This window comes from Gastrolobium bilobum, unplaced genomic scaffold, assembly GCF_033153095.1.
Source record: "Gastrolobium bilobum isolate Gb01-03AN ecotype WA unplaced genomic scaffold, APGP_CSIRO_Gbil_v1 utg9870, whole genome shotgun sequence".
Taxonomy (NCBI): domain Eukaryota; kingdom Viridiplantae; phylum Streptophyta; class Magnoliopsida; order Fabales; family Fabaceae; genus Gastrolobium; species Gastrolobium bilobum.
In genome coordinates, this window is record NW_026896550.1 from 160,720 (window position 1) to 178,671 (window position 17,952).

Consider the following 17,952-nt stretch of genomic DNA (forward strand, 5'->3'; position numbering starts at 1 on the left):
CATTTTCAAAATGGCGGAAGAACCGGCCGCGCCACCGTCCGCCGCCGCAGCTTCCGACGAAACAAAACCTTCTTTATTCCCTCTCTTTCCGCTCAGTGACTCCTCTCTTCAAACCACTACTTCGGTTCCTCAATGGCTCAACAACTCAAGCTTCACCACCGACATCTCCGTCATAAACGACTTCGTCGCATCCCAACTCAACCGCGAAACCACGCAATCGCCACCACAAGACGACGAAGACGATGAAAACGACGAAAATCGAGCTAAGGAGAAGCCGATTTCAACTTCCTACGAGATTCTGGAATCTTCCGAATCCGAAAAGGAGGAGACGAAGAAGAAGAGGAAGAAGAAAAAGAAGCGGAAGCGCGATCGGTCTGGAGAGAGAGGGGGATTCGACGGTTACGGTTCGAGGAAGTCACGCGTTCGAGCTTGGGCGGATTCGGAGGCCAACACTGCCAAAGATTATTACATCGATTCTCATGGCGATCGCGATAATCTGGCGTTCGGATGTATCTACAGGTATTTTTGGATGGAATTATTGTGAGTTGAATTGAATTTAATGGTTCGTTTCAATTTCGCAAGTGATTTTGTTAAGATTCTGAATGGTTAGTGTTTGTGTTGGTAAGGGAGTTGAATTATGGAGTTTGTGTGGTGTAATTTTTGTTCCTGTTAGGGATATTGATTCATTTATTGGGATTTGGGATCTAAGTGAAGTATTCTGTATGCATTTTTATCTTCAGAATGCACAGGTCTAGGAACCATGCTCTAATGAGTCTTTGGTTTGAGCATAGTAGTTAATTGCGCCGCGAGCCGTGCCGTAGGGGCATTGCGGTGCCTCGCCGCAAGAAACCGCGCCGTGCCCCACCGGAACGCAATAGCAGCCATTGCGATCGCATTTGCGGCCATATTGCTGTCATAAGTCAAAATGTCAATTGTCCTAAATTTAAATGTGTAACAGAAAAAATTTAAGGGATTTTTAGTCTATCTGCGTCTCTCTATGTCACTTCTACTATCTCTGCTTTTAAAAAATGTTTCTTTTTGTCATTATTTCTGTCATATATCTATTTCGCTATTTCCGAAACCGCAATCCGTTATAACGCTATAGCGTTTTTCGGGGTTGGCGCGACATGCCGCAATCCGCATTTGATAACTATGGGTTTGAGGAGTGCTAGTAATATACTCTCTGGTGCAAATTTCTTGCTTGTTATAGATTCATTTATGTGTATTTGTGAAGAATTGATCTTTTTGTTATTGGAGGTTCCGAGTTAATGTACACGGAAAAGTGAAAATAAAATTACTTCTTGTTGAAGTAGAGAGAAAGAAATGGTGGAGGTGATCTAAAATACATTGTTGTTCTCTTTGATTTCAGAAATGTAATGAATAAACTGATTTGGTGGATAAAGTAATTTAGTTCTTGTTGAACCTTTGATTTCTTATTCATACCCAACCAAACGAGTCTGTTCTCCTGAGTATTTTATTTGTTTTATTAGTAATGAATGATGAAGATTCTTTGTAAATACCATGCAGAATGGATATTGCTCGGTACAAGCCTTACAATCCCTTGAAACTATCTGGGCTACATGTTCGAGGTTTGTATTGGTGGAATCAAAGTGGTTCCCTCGGGGAAAGAGATGGTGATGTTGATGCATTGGATGGTAAAATGAGGTCTGCTGGTCGTTATTGGTCTGGAAAGTATATGGCTTTGGAACGGCATAAAAGCTTTAAGCGTATTCGTCTTGTTGCACCAAAATTATCTCCTGTTATGACACAGGATGAGTTTGTACCTTTATCAGACGTTGGGACATCTCATAGAGCTGTTGACAGTGATTCTGACTCTAAAACTTCAGCTTCACTTGAAGAATCTTGGGAAGATGAAATGTTAAACAAAACTAGAGAGTTCAACAAACTGACAAGGGAGCACCCCCATGATGAAAAAGTTTGGTTAGCTTTTGCAGAGTTCCAAGATAGGGTTGCAGGGATGCAACGACAGAAAGGTGCTCGCTTGCAAACTCTTGAAAAGAAGATTAGCATTCTGGAGAAGGCAGTTGAGCTTAACCCGGACAATGAAGAGCTATTGCTTTGCCTTTTGAAGGCTTATCAAACGAGAGACAACTCAGATGTGCTAATTGGGAGATGGGAGAAGATACTTTTGCAACACTCTGGAAGTTACAAGTTATGGAGAGAATTCTTGCATGTAATTCAGAGAAATTTCTCCAGATTTAAGGTTTCGGAGGTTAGGAAGATGTACGCACATGCAATCGAAGCTCTATCTGCTTCATGCAGCAAGCACTATAGGCAGGTTCTCAATTTTTTATGCTTTACTCTCTTTTTTATTTTATGCATGAAAGTGAATATTGTCCATCTATTTATAATTTATTATCTTGTGCTTAGGTGGTGCTATTTTCTATACAAGGAACGATCAGATCCCTAATTTAGATACATAGTAAAAGAATGGGGAAATAGAGATCATAGGGAGGGATGTTGTTCACTGAGCAATGATTTTTTCGTTAATTTTCTGAAAGTGGTTGCAAGGCGAGGGAATTAATTTGCTGATAATGAAATCTTACGTACTATCATTTTTTTTTCTGTGGACTGCAAGAATGAAGAAAGTTGAACCATCCTTCAATTTTCACTTACATTCTGGATGTGTATAAACTAGTTGCTTTATATGTCAGAGGTCATGAAGTTGATATATTAAGAATTTAACGATTTCACATCATTTGCATGACTGTTTTCACTTAGTAATGTCACATGCCTTGTGAATATTTTGGAAGATCACAAAATAGTATTAAAAAGGAAGAAAATTTGTTTTTAGCAGGTTCACCAAGCTGCTGCTGATCCTTCTTCACCGGATCCTGTAATTGTTCAGCTAGAACTTGGTCTTGTGGATATTTTTCTCAGTCTTTGCAGATTTGAATGGCAGGCTGGCTATAGAGAATTGGCCACTGCTTTATTTCAGGCTGAAATCGAGTTTAGTTTGTTTTGTCCACCTTTGCTGCTCACAGAGCAGAGCAAGCATAGACTGTTTGAGCAGTTTTGGAATAGTGACGGTGCTAGAGTTGGAGAAGAAGGGGCTCTTGGTTGGTCCACATGGCTGGAGAAAGTGGAGGAAACTAGGCAACAAGTTATTAAAGAGGAGCTCTCACATGACAATGAAGGTGGTGGTTGGACTGGTTGGTCAGAACCTTTGTCTAAAGATAAGGAGGGTATTCCCAATGTTGAAAACGAAGCCAACACTGATTTGGTTATGGAGGATAATCCTGATGAAGATGAATATGAAGATGTTGAGCCAGAAGTTGATACTGAAAATTTGCTGAAAATGCTAGGAATTGATGTCAATGCTGAGGATGGTGGCGAAATTAATGAAGCTTCAACCTGGATCAAATGGTCAGAAGAAGAGTCTTCTAGAGATTGTGATCAATGGATGCCTGTTCGTAGGAAATCAGGTTGGATTTTCTCTTTCTGCATTCACAACCATACTCCTCCCAATATGTATTTGTGTGTGTGTCTGCGCACGTGCATAAACATTTAATTGGCTTTTCTTTGTGTGAGTTTTCCTTACTTCCTTCTGAATGCAGTGCAATTTCATGTTAAGCAAGGTGCTTATACAAATATGTTGATTAACCATGAACAGATACCGCCTCTGCTACTAGTGAAGCACACAGAACAGAAGAGGACGAGCAACTCTTGAGAATTGTGTTGTATGAAGATGTGAATGAATACCTGTTCTCCCTGAGCACAGCAGAGGCTCGACTATCTTTGGTGTCCCAATTCATTGACTTCTATGGTGGGAAGATGTCTCAATTGTAAGTTTTCTGGTGCAGATACCCTTTCCCTACTCTGTAGTTGATAACACTACTAGTAATGGGAATTAGTTTTCAAAAGCTAGGATTAGTATATGCTCTAGTATAGTTCCTGGTTAGGAGTCCCATGTGCCATTGCTGGTGAAGGTTTCATATATTTGATTTCTTTACTTTTCATATCTGATAGATATGCATGGTATATAGATAATGTGTATTGCTAGAGATACAAACATTATTAATGGGTCTGTCCTTCCTTGGCGGCTTATGACTTTTACTTATTTGTGTTATAACATGTTGATGCTATTTGTTTTTGCCACATCTTTGTTTTGTAGGTTTTGCTCAAACTGTCCAACTTGGACAGAGAATGTCATTGGCTTGGAGGATCTGCCAGATTCTATGTTAGAGAAGTTGAAATTCATCCATGAAGTTTTGACAAAAACACAAAACAGTCATACTGGTTTCAGTTTTGAATTCCTATCAGGCAGTTTCTCGAGGAATGCTGATATTATGAAATTTATACGGAATGCTGTCTTACTTTGTTTAACTGTTTTTCCACGTAACCACATCTTGGAAGAAGCTGTTCTTATTTCTGAAGAGCTTTATGTTACAAAAATGAATTCTTCTAACTGCATGGTTACACCATGTCGAGCTTTAGCAAAGTCTCTCTTGAAAAGTGATCGACAGGTACTCATTTTCCTTCCTTTCTCTCTCTTTCTCTTGCTCCTTTATGTAATATAATAAATGCCTTCTATAACAAAAGAATATTAGTATCTACAACTATCATGATTAAAATATTGTAATACAGCTGAAATAATATTTTCATTTATTAGGTTTAACAGCGTACTGGAAGCAGATAAAATTAGAAATGAAAACAATGGCCTTGTTTGAATACTGTTTCTAAAAACAGTTTTTTGGTTTTCAGAACAAAAAAACTTGTTTGACAAGACCTGTATTGTAAAAAAAGTTTTAAAAATTGTGACTGTTTTTTGTTTTTAGAATCAAATTTAGAGAGCATGCTTGTGTTGTTTTTGTTTTGTTTTGTTTTTGGACTTTTCACTTTCAAAACAAAAAAAAACACAGAAAATAAAAAAACCAGAACACAATCAAACAGGCCCAATGATTTTATCCTTCAATGTTTCTGTTAGCTATAATTTTTCCCCCCCACACACGATTGAAATAACTGAAATTATAAACGAAAATAATTTTTCTCATACAGCTTTCCAACGTATGATTTATTTCTGTTATAATAGTTAGAATGTTGAAATGATGGTTCTCAAAGAGGATAAGGGAGGGCCAAATGGAATAGTTATGGTTGTTGTGATGATTTTACTTGAGATAAGATTTTGTAGTGGGTAGATATCCTTGTAGGACAAAAATCAGTTATAATCTTATTGAGGAGACCAATAATAAGAATGTGAAGAGCTTAAATATTGTCAAGTTGTACATGTTTTAAAAATAGAAGGGAACAAAGTGCCAATGGAGATAACTTTTCAGTATGAGCACAAATACAACAGAGGGATCTAGAACTAGATGATACCTTACTGCTATTCTCTCTTTGTTAGGAAATGATTGAACAAGCTATTTTTCATTGGAGTAACATTTGCATATGATGCTATTAATATTATCCTTTATTTGTTGCCATAATTTGTAGGTTTCTCAGATTATTTCTGACGTTTTGTGTTTTGGTGGTTGTAGGATGTATTGCTATGTGGTGTATATGCACGGAGAGAGGCTAATTATGGTAACATTGATCATGCTAGAAGAGTGTTTGACATGGCATTGTTATCTGTAGAAGGGCTTCCTGTGGTATGTGATGTGTTTTCTGCTGCAATGCCTTTTTTTTTTTTTTTTATAATTACAGAGTTTTTCTTTGCTTCCTCTTTTTGTTGCAATGTGACATCTATGCTACCCTTTGGTTGGAGCACAAATGTCGTACTTTAAATTTTAAAGGAGCTTTCTTTGGCACAACTCTTGATTTGGAATAAGATTAGGCGTCTTTTGTGTCTATTTGGTTTAAAGCACATGGCCTTTTTAATGGGGTGTCACTAACAAATATGTTGAGGGATTGGGCAGCTTTGTTCCATTGAATTTTTCTTTTTTTATTGGTTGTTTTCTGTTTTGTTATTTTGTTTTGGAGGATTCCTTATCCTCCTCTCTTTTTAATTTCTCTCCATCTTGATAGATTGGGTATTGAGTCCAATTAAAGATGTGGAGGATGCTAACGTCCACATAAAGGTGAGGAAGTTAGCATGCCCCACATATATGTACAGACATATCCATATGTGTATAAAAATGTGTATCATTCCTTATGCATACTTACATGTTTGTGTGTCTTTAGATGAGTTGCCTCTTAGCTTTTAATTTAATTTGATAAATAAATACAGTTCTTTTTGCCAGTATTCTGCCTGAGGTTTTATTCTTTTGCATAATTGCATTCATTCACCTTATGGAGTAGGAACTACAGTCCAGTGCTCCTCTTCTATATTTCTGGTATGCTGAGGTGGAGCTTGCGAATCACACAGACAATGATTGTGAATCTTCATACCGGGCAATACATATATTATCATGCTTAGGAAGTCGTACAAAATACAGCCCATTCAAAAGTCAAGCATCAAGTATGCAGCTGCTTAGAGCACATCAAGGGTTTAAAGAAAAACTGAGAACAGTACGATCATCTTGGGTTCATGGTATAATAAATGACCAGTCTGTAGCTCTAATATGTTCCACTGCATTGTTTGAGGAGCTAACCACTGGATGGGATGCGGGCATTGAAGTTTTGGATCAAGCTTTTGCAATGGTGCTTCCAGGTTAGTGTCTTCAGTAACTGGTCTTCCTTTTAGAAAACATAACATCTTTAAGACAAGTGCGTTGTTGTTTTGAAGTTCAAGTAGACATTCTTAATTTGTTTTTTCTAATATTTTCTTTACTCAATCTTATCCCAAGATTCTTATTTGTCACCAGTTGGCCATTGTAATTTACTAAGTAGACGTCCAAAAGTTGAATTCTTCATCATGAATATACTGTTATTTGGAAAGAATAAGTAAGAAAAATTAAGGCTCGTCCTCCCCTTTTATTTATTTGTTTTGGTAGGGTAGTATTGCATGGAAACTTTTGAGTGAAATAGTTAATATGCTAAATCTAGAGTATTGATGGTTTATGAAGAAGTTTATAAGTAAAATTATGCATGTGGTTGATGAAATTTTGTCCCTTTACTATTATGAATTATACATGGTTTATCAACTTGCATTTATCGCATGAATTTTTATTTGAATTGGAATTTGTTTGCTCACCTTCAGTAGGGATTGCTGCTAAGAATTTATATAAGTTGTATCTTGATGCATGCCTATTTCTCCTAATGCAATACAATTTCACTCTGACCTGTGGACGTATGAAAAATTTAAGATACATTTTTTTGTAACTTTGATGGAATTTCATTTAACGTGATTGCAATTGAAGCATGGTATGCTTTCTAGCATGCGGGAAGTTTAAAATTTGCTAAAATGCTCGGTTTTGGTATGTCATGTACAAGCAGTTTGTCATGTGACCAGTGTTGATCTTTTCTATTGCAGCAAAAGTGTTGATTTTGTCACTTATCATGTCTATCTGAATTCTTGCAACCTGCAGAAAGGAGAAGCCATAGCTATCAACTTGAATTTTTGTTTAACTATTACATAAGGATGCTTCAGAGACATCAGAAACAATCAAGTCTGATGAAAGTTTGGGAGTCCATCTCTCAGGGCCTCCAGATATATCCCTTCAGTCCTGAACTTCTAAAAAGTGCAGTGGAGGTTGGCCATTTTTACACAACATCTAATAAGTTGCGGCGGATTCTAGATGACTTCTGTTACAAGTAAGATCCTTATCTATATAACTTCATGATTTATTCAAGGGATGTCATAGTTTCTTGATAAGACTAAAATCTCTAGACAAAATAATGATGGAAGAGTTGTAGGGCTTTAAACTTGTTTTTACCAGAGTCAACGAGCTCTAGTATAAATTGTTGTCATTTATAGGGAAGATGAAGACCATTAATGAAAAATTATAATTTTTCTCCAACAGGTGAAGATCGATTGAAACTTAGCATAATATATGATTAAAAATTATAAAAAGTGACATCTGTTTTAAAACTATTTAATGTATGAACTTGATGAGAGAAAACTTGTTTGCCTATCAGATTTTGTTTTGACCAAGCAAAAGGAAATGGAGCCCCTTTCAAGGCAGTCTGCTTTCTCCTTCCTACCTAAAACATTTGACGAAAACAAAAACTTTGTTCATTACTCAATTTTTTTTTACTACCTTGATGTTAGAAATAATGTTAACTATGTTGCAATGAGTACAAGAGGAGCTCTAAACACTGGAGGATTTTACATCTAGAAGAGAAATGAAATGCTATAACTTTATAGATAAAAAGTCCTGTTTCTGAAATTACTCGACTCCTATCTGCTTCTGCCTATCCATTTTCCCCCCACTTCTTTTTATGTTCTAAGTCATCTGTTTCATTATTAGTATTTGCTTTGCTCTCCTGATGTATAAATCTTTTTTTTTTTTTTTTGGATAACATAAATCTTAGATTTTATTTTCTCTCTTTCTGGCTGCATATCTCCTTTTAAAACTGCTACATATTAGGTTTTCTGCATTAACACATGTATAATAATTTCAAATACACAACTTCTCTCTACTATAAACTAAGCATTCATTTCTTCTTTAACTGTACGCTTTCAGGAAACCATCTGTGGTTCTCTGGCTTTTTGCATTGACATACGAGATGTCTAGAGGTGGTTCACAACACAGAATCCGTGGGTTGTTTGAAAGGGCATTGGGTAATGATAGGCTTTGCAGCTCAGTTGTATTGTGGCGTTGCTATGTTGTGTATGAATTGGACATTGCACATGATCCTTCTGCAGCTCGACGTGTTTTCTTCCGAGCTGTCCATGCCTGTCCCTGGTGAGTACTTGTGTTTTAGATGAGTAAATGATATTTCCTTGAAAGTAAATTAATTTTGCCTAAGTTGGTGCATAAATTTTTAACTTGGGTTTAGAGTTGTAGTGTTAGGGGATTTCAGTCATGTAGCCCAGAAGTTACCAACAATCTCTTTTGGGTGTGGCGCTTGGATTTCTAGTGTCTAACGCTCACAAAATATTTCATGTCTCCAAAAATGTGCCAAAAACAATTGTTATTTCTCCGATGTACTGATGTAGATATATGTACAATTAGAAAGGGCTCTAGAGTTCCCTCTCCCCAAAGGTTTGCAAGGTATAGGGAAAAATGATAAACAGAATCGGTATGGCGAGTGAATTGATTAACAATTCTATAAAGAATGCCTCTACAAAGAATGCCTCTCGATGAAAATTTTCTTATTTATATAAAATATAAAAAAGTAAAATTTTGTTATGAAGCACTCCATCTTTCCAAACCATCCTAACCATCCCGCTCCCTCCTCCTCTCTTCATTTTCTTCTAACTTATGCTATTGTAAGGCCTATTGTGTTAGGCGTAGAGCAACTGCAAGTATCATTTAGTCTTTAGAAATCTCAGCAAGCTGAGATGTGGGAACGGGGAATTTTGTTTCCAGCTAGCAATGCATGATATTAAACATGAATTTATTTTGGAATCATAACTAGAAATAAGAATGCTTAGAATTTTCTGGAACTAACCTTCACAAAAATGTGATGTAAATGTAACAGACAAAAAAGGGGTTATTCCACTTGGGAACATTAACAGATGATAATTTTGAATTCCCAAGCTACCATTTTTTTTTAACTAAATAAATAAATGTGCATATGTATTTGTTCCCGTTGTAATTATTATTATTAATCTTGTTATTATTTAATTTATTTTTGTGATTGTGCATACTAGGTCAAAAAGGCTATGGTTGGATGGCTTTCTCAAACTGAACTCCGTCCTTACTGCAAAGGAGCTATCTGATCTACAGGAAGTTATGCGGGATAAGGAACTGAATCTAAGAACTGATATTTATGAGATCCTTTTGCAAGAGTCATAACATATGCTCTCCTCTGCTGCCAGAATCCCGCTTCAGCGAACATTTTAGTAGAGTACTTAAATGTGCTGCTCGTCTTGATCTGATGAAACCTGATGGAAGATTTTTATGGAGGTATTTTGTGCAAGTCTCACCAATATTGTGTGAATTTGCTGTTTTTATTAGCTCAAGTTTCCATGCATGCTTTTAGCTTTTGGAATTGATACATTTGTAGAAGTACTTGTAAATTTAGGGGGCCATACTTGGATAATGTATCTGAATGTGCCGTACTTGTAAATATATACTGGAATAAAAGGTAAAGTTAAAAATCAGAAACTTGAGGTCGCTAGATTATGTATGTTGAATGATGTTATTTGATTGCATGAATACTACATTGTTAAATGATGATGCAACAAACTCCAAAAGATCTCTGATATGCAGTTTGTTCATTAAAAGTTTGATTGGTGCGCTATCTGATTGTGTAAATAAAGATTTATACCACTGAAATGTTAAATTCTCTTGAGATATATAAAACCATTAATGTAGCCTCACCTAACAGCTTAAGCTTTTGGGTTGAATTGGTTCTTTACATGGTATCAGAGCCTCGTCGCCCTCCACTTTCTTTCAAGTGGAATTTCTTTGTTCGCACAGGTAGATGGGCCTGTGCATTGTCCATCCTTTAAGCCCAGTGGGCTCTCGTGTGAGGGGGCGTGTTGAGATATATAAAACCATTAATGTAACCTCACCTAACAGCTTAAGCTTTTGGGTTGAATTGGTTCTTTACATGGTATCAGAGCCTCGCCGCCCCCCACTTTCTCTTGTGGACTTTCTTAGCACAGGTAGGCTGAGCCTGTTGCATTTTTCACTCTTCAAGCCCAAATGGCTCTCGTGTGAGGGGGCGTGTTGAGATATATAGTCCCACATTAGTTGTATGTGCAACTAATGTGGAGTTTATAAGGCCTTGGACACTTCCACCCTTTGAGTTAGCTTTTGGGGTGGTGTATCCCAAGATTTTTTACAAATTCAATAGTAAAATATTTTTTGCTCCCATAATATATGATATTTTTGGAACGGGTAAAGGGGGTGAATCGGAGCAGTGGTAAAACTGTTCCTTCACTTTCATGACTGAAAGGTCATGAGTTCGAATCCAGGAAACAACCTCTTTGCAATTATGTAAGGGTAAGGCTGCGTACAAGAATTTCCTCCACCCCACACTCGCTAGTCGAGTTTAACAGGGAGTGATTTTTTTTAACGGGTAACTATCTTGAAAAAATCACGTGCATACAACTGCGGAGTGCGGATGATTTACATTGTTGAACAGGCCACAGCATAATTGTACCAGTTAGTTCTTCCTATTTCGATTCATAACTTACTTTGGGGGCTTGATTTCATAACATTAACAACTTTTTAAGAAAAGTTTATTCCTATTGTCAAGTTTTCTTCTATAGTTGCAATTTAATCTAGTGGTCTTTGTAACAAGCGTCATGTTATATTAATTTTAGAGTAAATATCCGTTTTGGTCCCTAGTAAATTTCACGATGTCCGTTTTAGTCCCTAGCAAATTTCACAATGTCCGTTTTAGTCCCTAGCAAATAAAAAGGGCCATCGTGATCCCAAGAAATTTAAAATGGAGTTGAAATTGTGGTCCTTCACAAATTCAAAAAGATCCATATTAGTCCATAAAAGGACTAAAATAGGTCCATTTTGAATATTTTAAGGACCACGATTGACCTTTTTATTTGCTAGGGACTAAAGCGGACATCGTGAAATTTGCTGAGGACCAAAAAAGGTATTTACTCTTAATTTTATTTGGGGATTATTGTTTTTCATGTTGTAGAAGATAATTTTTTTTTTTTTTAAACACACGTAAGAGTATGTGGGGTTCAATTTTTTTTTTCCTCTTTTTTTTACATGGTTCCATATGAGTCCTATACACTTTTATGCGTGTATAAAACATAAAATTATATTTTAAAGCACGAGAATCATTTGTCATTTTCAATTTATATCATTTCTTTGATTTCCATTGTTATTTTTATATGAAGTGCACAGCGTGATTGTATGGTTGCAATGATGGGTAATTTATCATCTTCAAAAGGTAACAAGCAAGTTTATTGATTTTTGTGTGCAAAATGCCGCACGTCTCCTAATACCATCGATAGGATTATGCAAGGTTTTTTTTTTCCCAACAAGTTAATTATACTCTAAAAGGATAATTATAAAATTATAAAATGATTAAAGGGCTAGTAACAAGAAACGGTTGAGAGATAAAATTAAGAGTAAAATTCTTTTTGGATCCCAGTCTTAACAAAAAGCATGGTTCTCACTTTAGTCCTTTATAAAAAAAAATTAGTCCCGAGATTTTTAAGAAATTCAAAGTGGATCAATTTAGTTGAAATCATGGTCTTTCATAAATTCAAAAAAGATCCACATTAGTCCATCAAAAAGACTAAAATAGGACCACTTTGAATTTCATAGGAACCAGACAACTAATTTTTTTCTTTTTCTGGTAAGAGACTAAAGCGAGGACCATATTTTTTGTTAGGGACCCAAAATGGGCTTTACCCTAAAATTAAATTTAAATTTTGATGAATTCTCAATATAAATTCTTTGACACTATCTTGTATTTTATGTATTAAAATAATATTAGAAGAATTTGACTATGATAACAATTACATGAAAATTTGATTTATGTACCTAATTGATGTGGAGGGTGTTCTATGCGAAGAACTTAGTCTTGGCTGATAAAAAAACAAATCTGGTAATACATTTATCTTACAACAAAAGATGAACAATGAGCGGTAAAACACTTGGAATAGTGGATCAAAATTAAGATCTTAAAAATTTGATAACAACAATTTGTAAAAAAAATGACAAGCGAGGAAAAATTCGTAGTCGCCTACCATAATTACTCCATTAAATATTAAACATGTATAAAACTATTTTTTTCATGTTAAAGATATGTCCTTTTTCTTTTAAAACAAAAATACATTAATACACATATCAATGGTTAAATTGAGACCCAAGAATTTCAATAAGCGAGACGGAGAACATGACTACCATGACCGAGATAAGATCATAAGAATGTTGGAGAGCAAATAATTTAATGTTATTAGATAAATATTGGAGACATAGAATGTTGGGGAATATTACTACCTTTTTTTTTTTTGTTTTGTTTCATACCATGAAACTTCCTAGTACTGACGTGCATTGCCAGCTAATATAAAACTGTAGCATTCCCCTAATTTGACCTCTATTTTTGAAATCCCATCTCCGAATTTAATTTCTAACTTCGATCCACTGATCATTCTCGCAGTCAGCTAAAGTCAGCTAAGTTTTTTATACAAAAAAAAAAAAAGTCAGCTAAGTTTTATTTTTAGACTTCAGAGAGAGACATGTCAAGTAGAGGCATCACATTCTACACCTATTAAGACAATTTTTTTATTTTTTTTTTGCTTATATCCTTTGTTCAATTAAGCCATATTCTGTTTATGGATTATGATTATCTAGGTAACTGGCACGGTACCCCACACAGTCATGTTTTTTCAATTGTTTACCAATAGGTTGGCTTTACTCGTAAGATTAAATAACATTAAAAAAAAATAGTACGATTATAGAAAACTCAGAGGATTTGAATATGTTGTTGTATTTAATGAAATGACTGATAGCCAATATATACACAAGTCGGTTATACAGAATCAAGGAGGATCAACTAGAATAAAGTATACTGTTAAACAAACTATACACGGAATAATAATAAACTATTCTTGCTAAAAACTAGGACTTAGTTGCTGAAGGATAAGAACAAAGGTGATCTTCTCCTAACACGCCCCCTCAAGTTGGAGCATGGAGTGACGAAATGCCCAACTTGCTGCGAAGAAAACTGAATTGCTTCATACCAAGCGGTTTGGTAAATATGTCTGCGAGTTGTTGATCGGTACGAACGTAGGTAGTAGTGATTGTATTGCTGAGAACATGATCGCGTACAAAATGACAATCAATCTCTATCTGGATTAGCAGCTATTTGCATGGCAGATTGGTTATCACAGTGCAATTGCATAGGGTGTGAATGTGGAACATCAAGCGAGTCCAGAAACGATTTGATCTATAACAACTCAGCTGTAGCTGCTGCCATTGAACGATACTCAGCCTCAGCGGAGGAGCGAGACACTGTGGGTTGCTTCTTTGTTTTCCAAGAGATAAGAGAAGTACCCAACATGATAAAATAACCAGTAACTGATCGACGGGTGAGTGGACAGCTAGCCCAATCCGAATCAGAATATCCACGAAGGAGGAGATCATTGTCGGATCGAAGGAGTAAACCTTGGCCAGGATCAGTTTTGATGTACCTTAAAATGCGGATGACAGCATCATATTGAGCAATAGTAGGATTCTGCATGAACTGGGAAAGAACATGGACGGAGTAACTTAACTCAGGTCTAGTAATTGTTAAGTAAACCAAACGTCCTATGAGTCTTCTGTAACGTGCTGGATCCGAGAATGGAGGACTTTCTGTAACTGCAAGCTTATGATTTGTTTCGAGAGGGAAGGCACATGGTTTGCACGCAAGGAGACCAGCGTCTTCTAATATGTTGAGAGCGTACTTTTGTTGGCTCAGAAAAAGACCTGATGGACCGTGAGCTATTTCGATGCCAAGAAAATATTTAAGAATCCCCAAATCCTTGATGTGAAAGCATGACTGGAGAAAGACCTTGACATCGGTGCATAAGGCATCATTGTCGCCCGTTAGAATAATGTCATCAACGTAGATGAGAAGAGCAACAAAGTGGCCATCTTTGTGTAAGGTGAATAGGGTGTAATCTGCCTTGGATTGGATGAAGCCATATGATTCAATGGAAGACCGCAACTTAACAAACCAATTGCGAGGGGACTGCCGCAAACCGTAGAGAGATTTACGTAAGCGACATACTTGATGTGGTTTGTGATGATTGAAACCTTGTGGAACTCGCATGTAAACTTCTTCGGTAAGGTCTCCGTGTAGAAAGGCATTCGTAACATCCAACTGGTATAGGTGCCATGATTTGGCAGCAGCTACCGCAAGAAGTGTTCTGACACTCACCATTTTGGCTACAGGAGCATATGTATCGAAGTATTCTTCTCCAGCTACTTGATTGTTACCGGCAATGACCAACCGTGCTTTGAATCTCTCCACCGTACCATTTGAGTTGTACTTAATGCGGTATACCCACTTGCATGGAATGACACGTTTTCCTGGTGGCAAAGAAGTGAGTTCCCACGTGTGATTTTGTTCAAGGGCATCTATTTCTTTTCGCATTGCTATATGCCACCTTTCATCAGTTACAGCATCCTTGAATGTTTTTGGTTCAACACCAGAAGAAATGGAAGCAAGGAATTGTTGATGTTTGGGAGAGAATCTAGAATAAGAAACAAAGTTAGCAATAGGATAAGCCATACCTGAGGAAGGACTGGAAGAAGTAGAAAAAGCTAGTGGATTATGTGCGATGACTTTGGAGCATTCGAAATCTTGGAGATAGGATGGAGGACAGCGAGAACGGTGACCACGTCCCAAAGGTGCAGATGGAAGTGTGACTTCTGGGGGCTGTTCTTGTCGGATAGAAAGCTCATTGGAGACAACAGGGGCAGATTCGGGCTGAGCCTGTTCAACAGCGAGAGTGTCATCAATTAAAGGGACAGGGTTGGTAACAACTTGGGAATCAAAGGATGGGCTTTCAGGAGCAAGGGTTGGTTCGGGTGATATGGAGTTATGGGGGTTTGGGTCGTGAGGAATATCAGTGGGAGTAATGACTGTGGTTGGTGCAAAAGGAAAGGTGTTCTCTTCAAATACCACGTCTTTGGATACAAAAACAGTATGTGTTTCAAGGTTATAAAGCCTCCAACCCTTTTTGCCAAAAGGATATCCCAAGAACAGACACCGAGTTGATCGAGCTGCAAACTTGTCCAACGGTTTGGGACGTGGATGAGCATGGCAAAGACATCCGAATATGCGAATATGATCATAGCTGGGTGTGCGGTTGAAAAGACATTCATATGGTGTTTTTCCTTGGAGAAGAGGAGTGGGGGTTCTATTGATTAAATGCACCGCAGTTAGAACACATTCACCCCAAAACTCGATAGGAAGACTAGCTTGAAAGCGTAATGCTCTTGCAACATTCAAAATATGTCTATGTTTCCGTTCAACACGACCATTCTGCTGTGGTGTGTCTACACATGATGTTTGATGTATAATTCCCATATCGGAATAAACCTTGCGGAGATTATGAGCACAAAATTCTGATCCATTGTCTGAGCGTATTATTTTGACCATGGTATTAAACTGATTACGTACCATGAGAAGAAATTGAGTTAAGTAGTGGAACGTTTCAGACTTGGTGGTCATTAAATAAACCCAGACGTTTCTGCTATAATCATCCACAATTGTTAAAAAATATCTTGCACCGTTAGAGAGGTAGTTTGATACGGACCCCAGATATCGCAGTGAATAAGATCAAAGCATGCAGTAGTTTTATTAATGCTAATAGGGAATACAGTACGAGTTTGTTGTGCGCGTAGGCAAATGTCACAAACTGAAGGAGAATTACCCCTATTTTTATTAACTGTAACAAAAGGAAGAAAGCTTAAAAACTGAAATGAAGGGTGACCCAATCGACGGTGCCAAACATCTGCATTCTGTTGAGTGTGAGCCGCACATGCAGTAGAGATGGATTTGTTGTTGGATGAGTCATGCACATAAACACCAGCTTGCAATCTACCTAGTCCAGTCTTGATCCTCGTTATGGGGTCCTGCAATTCACAGCCATTGCGAGTAAAAGAAATGATGCAATTTGTATCAGCAAGTAATTGAGCTACTGATATGAGGTTGCATTGTAATTTGGAAACATATAAGACATTCTGAAGAGAAATATGAGATGTCAACTTGAGACTGCCACTGTGATTGGAAACAAGTTGATCACCATCAGGTAAACCTATTGTAGTGGGTGGAATAGATGTAACATTGGAGATTAAATGGAGGTTCCCTGTCATGTGTTGAGAAGCGCCACTATCCACCAACCAGGTAAAAGGCAGAGTGTGCTTACCAAAAAGGGAGTGTTAGCAGAAGGTGTAGTGGAGGAAGCAACCATGTTGGTAATTTGCTGTAGAAGCTCAGGACTCAGGTTGGGAACCGAGTTTTGGTTGGACACTATAGGTGCTGCAGCTGCTGTTTGTGATGCAGAAAAATTGAATGGGTTGGGACGCTTGTCATAAGATTTGCCACGTCCCCTTCCACGTCCATATGGTGGTCTGCCATGTAATTGATAGCATTTGGAAACATCATGGTATAATTTACCACAGTGAGTGCAACGAACAGGATCAGCATTGGAGGAATGAAGATTTGAATTTTCTCTTGCAGCATAGCTAAGTGCATCATTACGAGTGTCAGGAGTCTGAGCCATATGGAACTGAGTTTCTTCCTAGACTAGCGTGGAATATGCTTTGTTTAAGGATGGCAGAAGCGGTTGATTGAGGAGTTGTGTTCGAATCGTGCCAAACATAGCATTGTCCAGGCCTAATAGAAATTGGTAGACCCTATCATTTGCCATTTCTTTGGTGATATATTGTGTAACAGGACAATTGGAGCCATGAGGGCAATCTGGTAAGGCTCGTGCAACATCAAGTTCATCCCAAGCACCCCTTAATTTGGTGTAATAATTGCTAACAGACATGCCTTGTTGTCGTAGTTGAAAAAGATTGGACTTGAGCTGATAAATTTTTGGAGCATTTTGAATAGAGTACCTTTCGCGTAGATCATCCCACAGTGCTTTAGCAGTGGAGAAATAATGAATATATGGCTTGAGAAGTGGATCAATAGTGTTGTGGATCCAGTTGTTGATCATGGAGTTGCAAAGTGTCCAAGCGTGAGTTTCATCAGATGCTATAGCAGCAGGTTTGTGAATGGAGCCATCTATGAAACCAATTTGTTCTTTGCAAGGAGTGCATTTTTGAATGCTTTGGCCCACACATCATAGTTGGTTTCACCTTTTAACACAACATTGGTGAGAAATAAACCAGGGCTATCAGATGTGGGCATGAAAAATGGGGAACGAGGATCAGACGGTGTAAGGGTAGGGTCGGTTGCATTGGCTTTGGCATTAGCATTGATATTGACAGCGGAAGAATCTGAATCAGAATCAGCCAT

At 37.4% G+C, this 17,952-nt stretch overlaps 2 protein-coding genes across 4 annotated transcripts; one reads left to right on the plus strand and one right to left on the minus strand.

The window, feature by feature from the left end:
- On the plus strand, window positions 1-10,240 carry LOC133300491 (uncharacterized). 3 transcript variants are annotated; one of them, XM_061500051.1, is made up of 11 exons: window positions 1-519; window positions 1,528-2,128; window positions 2,204-2,299; window positions 2,819-3,446; window positions 3,635-3,806; window positions 4,136-4,487; window positions 5,499-5,609; window positions 6,259-6,610; window positions 7,428-7,653; window positions 8,526-8,747; window positions 9,659-10,240. In XM_061500051.1, the coding sequence occupies exons 1-11, from the start codon at window positions 11-13 to the stop codon at window positions 9,801-9,803; spliced, it is 3,414 nt and encodes a 1,137-aa protein (XP_061356035.1). In that variant the 5' UTR covers window positions 1-10; the 3' UTR covers window positions 9,804-10,240. The 3 variants fall into 3 exon arrangements, with proteins under 3 accessions (XP_061356035.1, XP_061356033.1, XP_061356034.1); XM_061500049.1 differs by having other exon boundaries at window positions 1,528-2,299; window positions 2,816-3,446; XM_061500050.1 differs by having other exon boundaries at window positions 1,528-2,299.
- Window positions 10,241-17,227: 6,987 nt separating this feature from the next.
- LOC133300483 (uncharacterized) lies at window positions 17,228-17,952 on the minus strand. Its single transcript, XM_061500040.1, has 2 exons — window positions 17,823-17,952; window positions 17,228-17,718 (listed from the first exon to the last, which is right to left on the minus strand). The coding sequence occupies exons 1-2, from the start codon at window positions 17,950-17,952 to the stop codon at window positions 17,228-17,230; spliced, it is 621 nt and encodes a 206-aa protein (XP_061356024.1).

Bases quoted from the DNA above. Each gene is read 5' to 3' on its own strand.
- LOC133300483 (XM_061500040.1), bottom strand. From the start codon at position 17,952: ATGGCTGATTCTGATTCAGATTCTTCCGCTGTCAATATCAATGCTAAT. The intron at 17,719-17,822 runs GTTTATTTCTCA...TTGGTTTCATAG, and splicing joins GCCCACATCTGATAGCCCTG to ATGGCTCCATTCACAAACCT.
- LOC133300491 (XM_061500049.1), top strand. From the start codon at position 11: ATGGCGGAAGAACCGGCCGCGCCACCGTCCGCCGCCGCAGCTTCCGAC. The intron at 4,488-5,498 runs GTACTCATTTTC...TGGTGGTTGTAG, and splicing joins TCTTGAAAAGTGATCGACAG to GATGTATTGCTATGTGGTGT. The intron at 5,610-6,258 runs GTATGTGATGTG...CTTATGGAGTAG, and splicing joins CTGTAGAAGGGCTTCCTGTG to GAACTACAGTCCAGTGCTCC.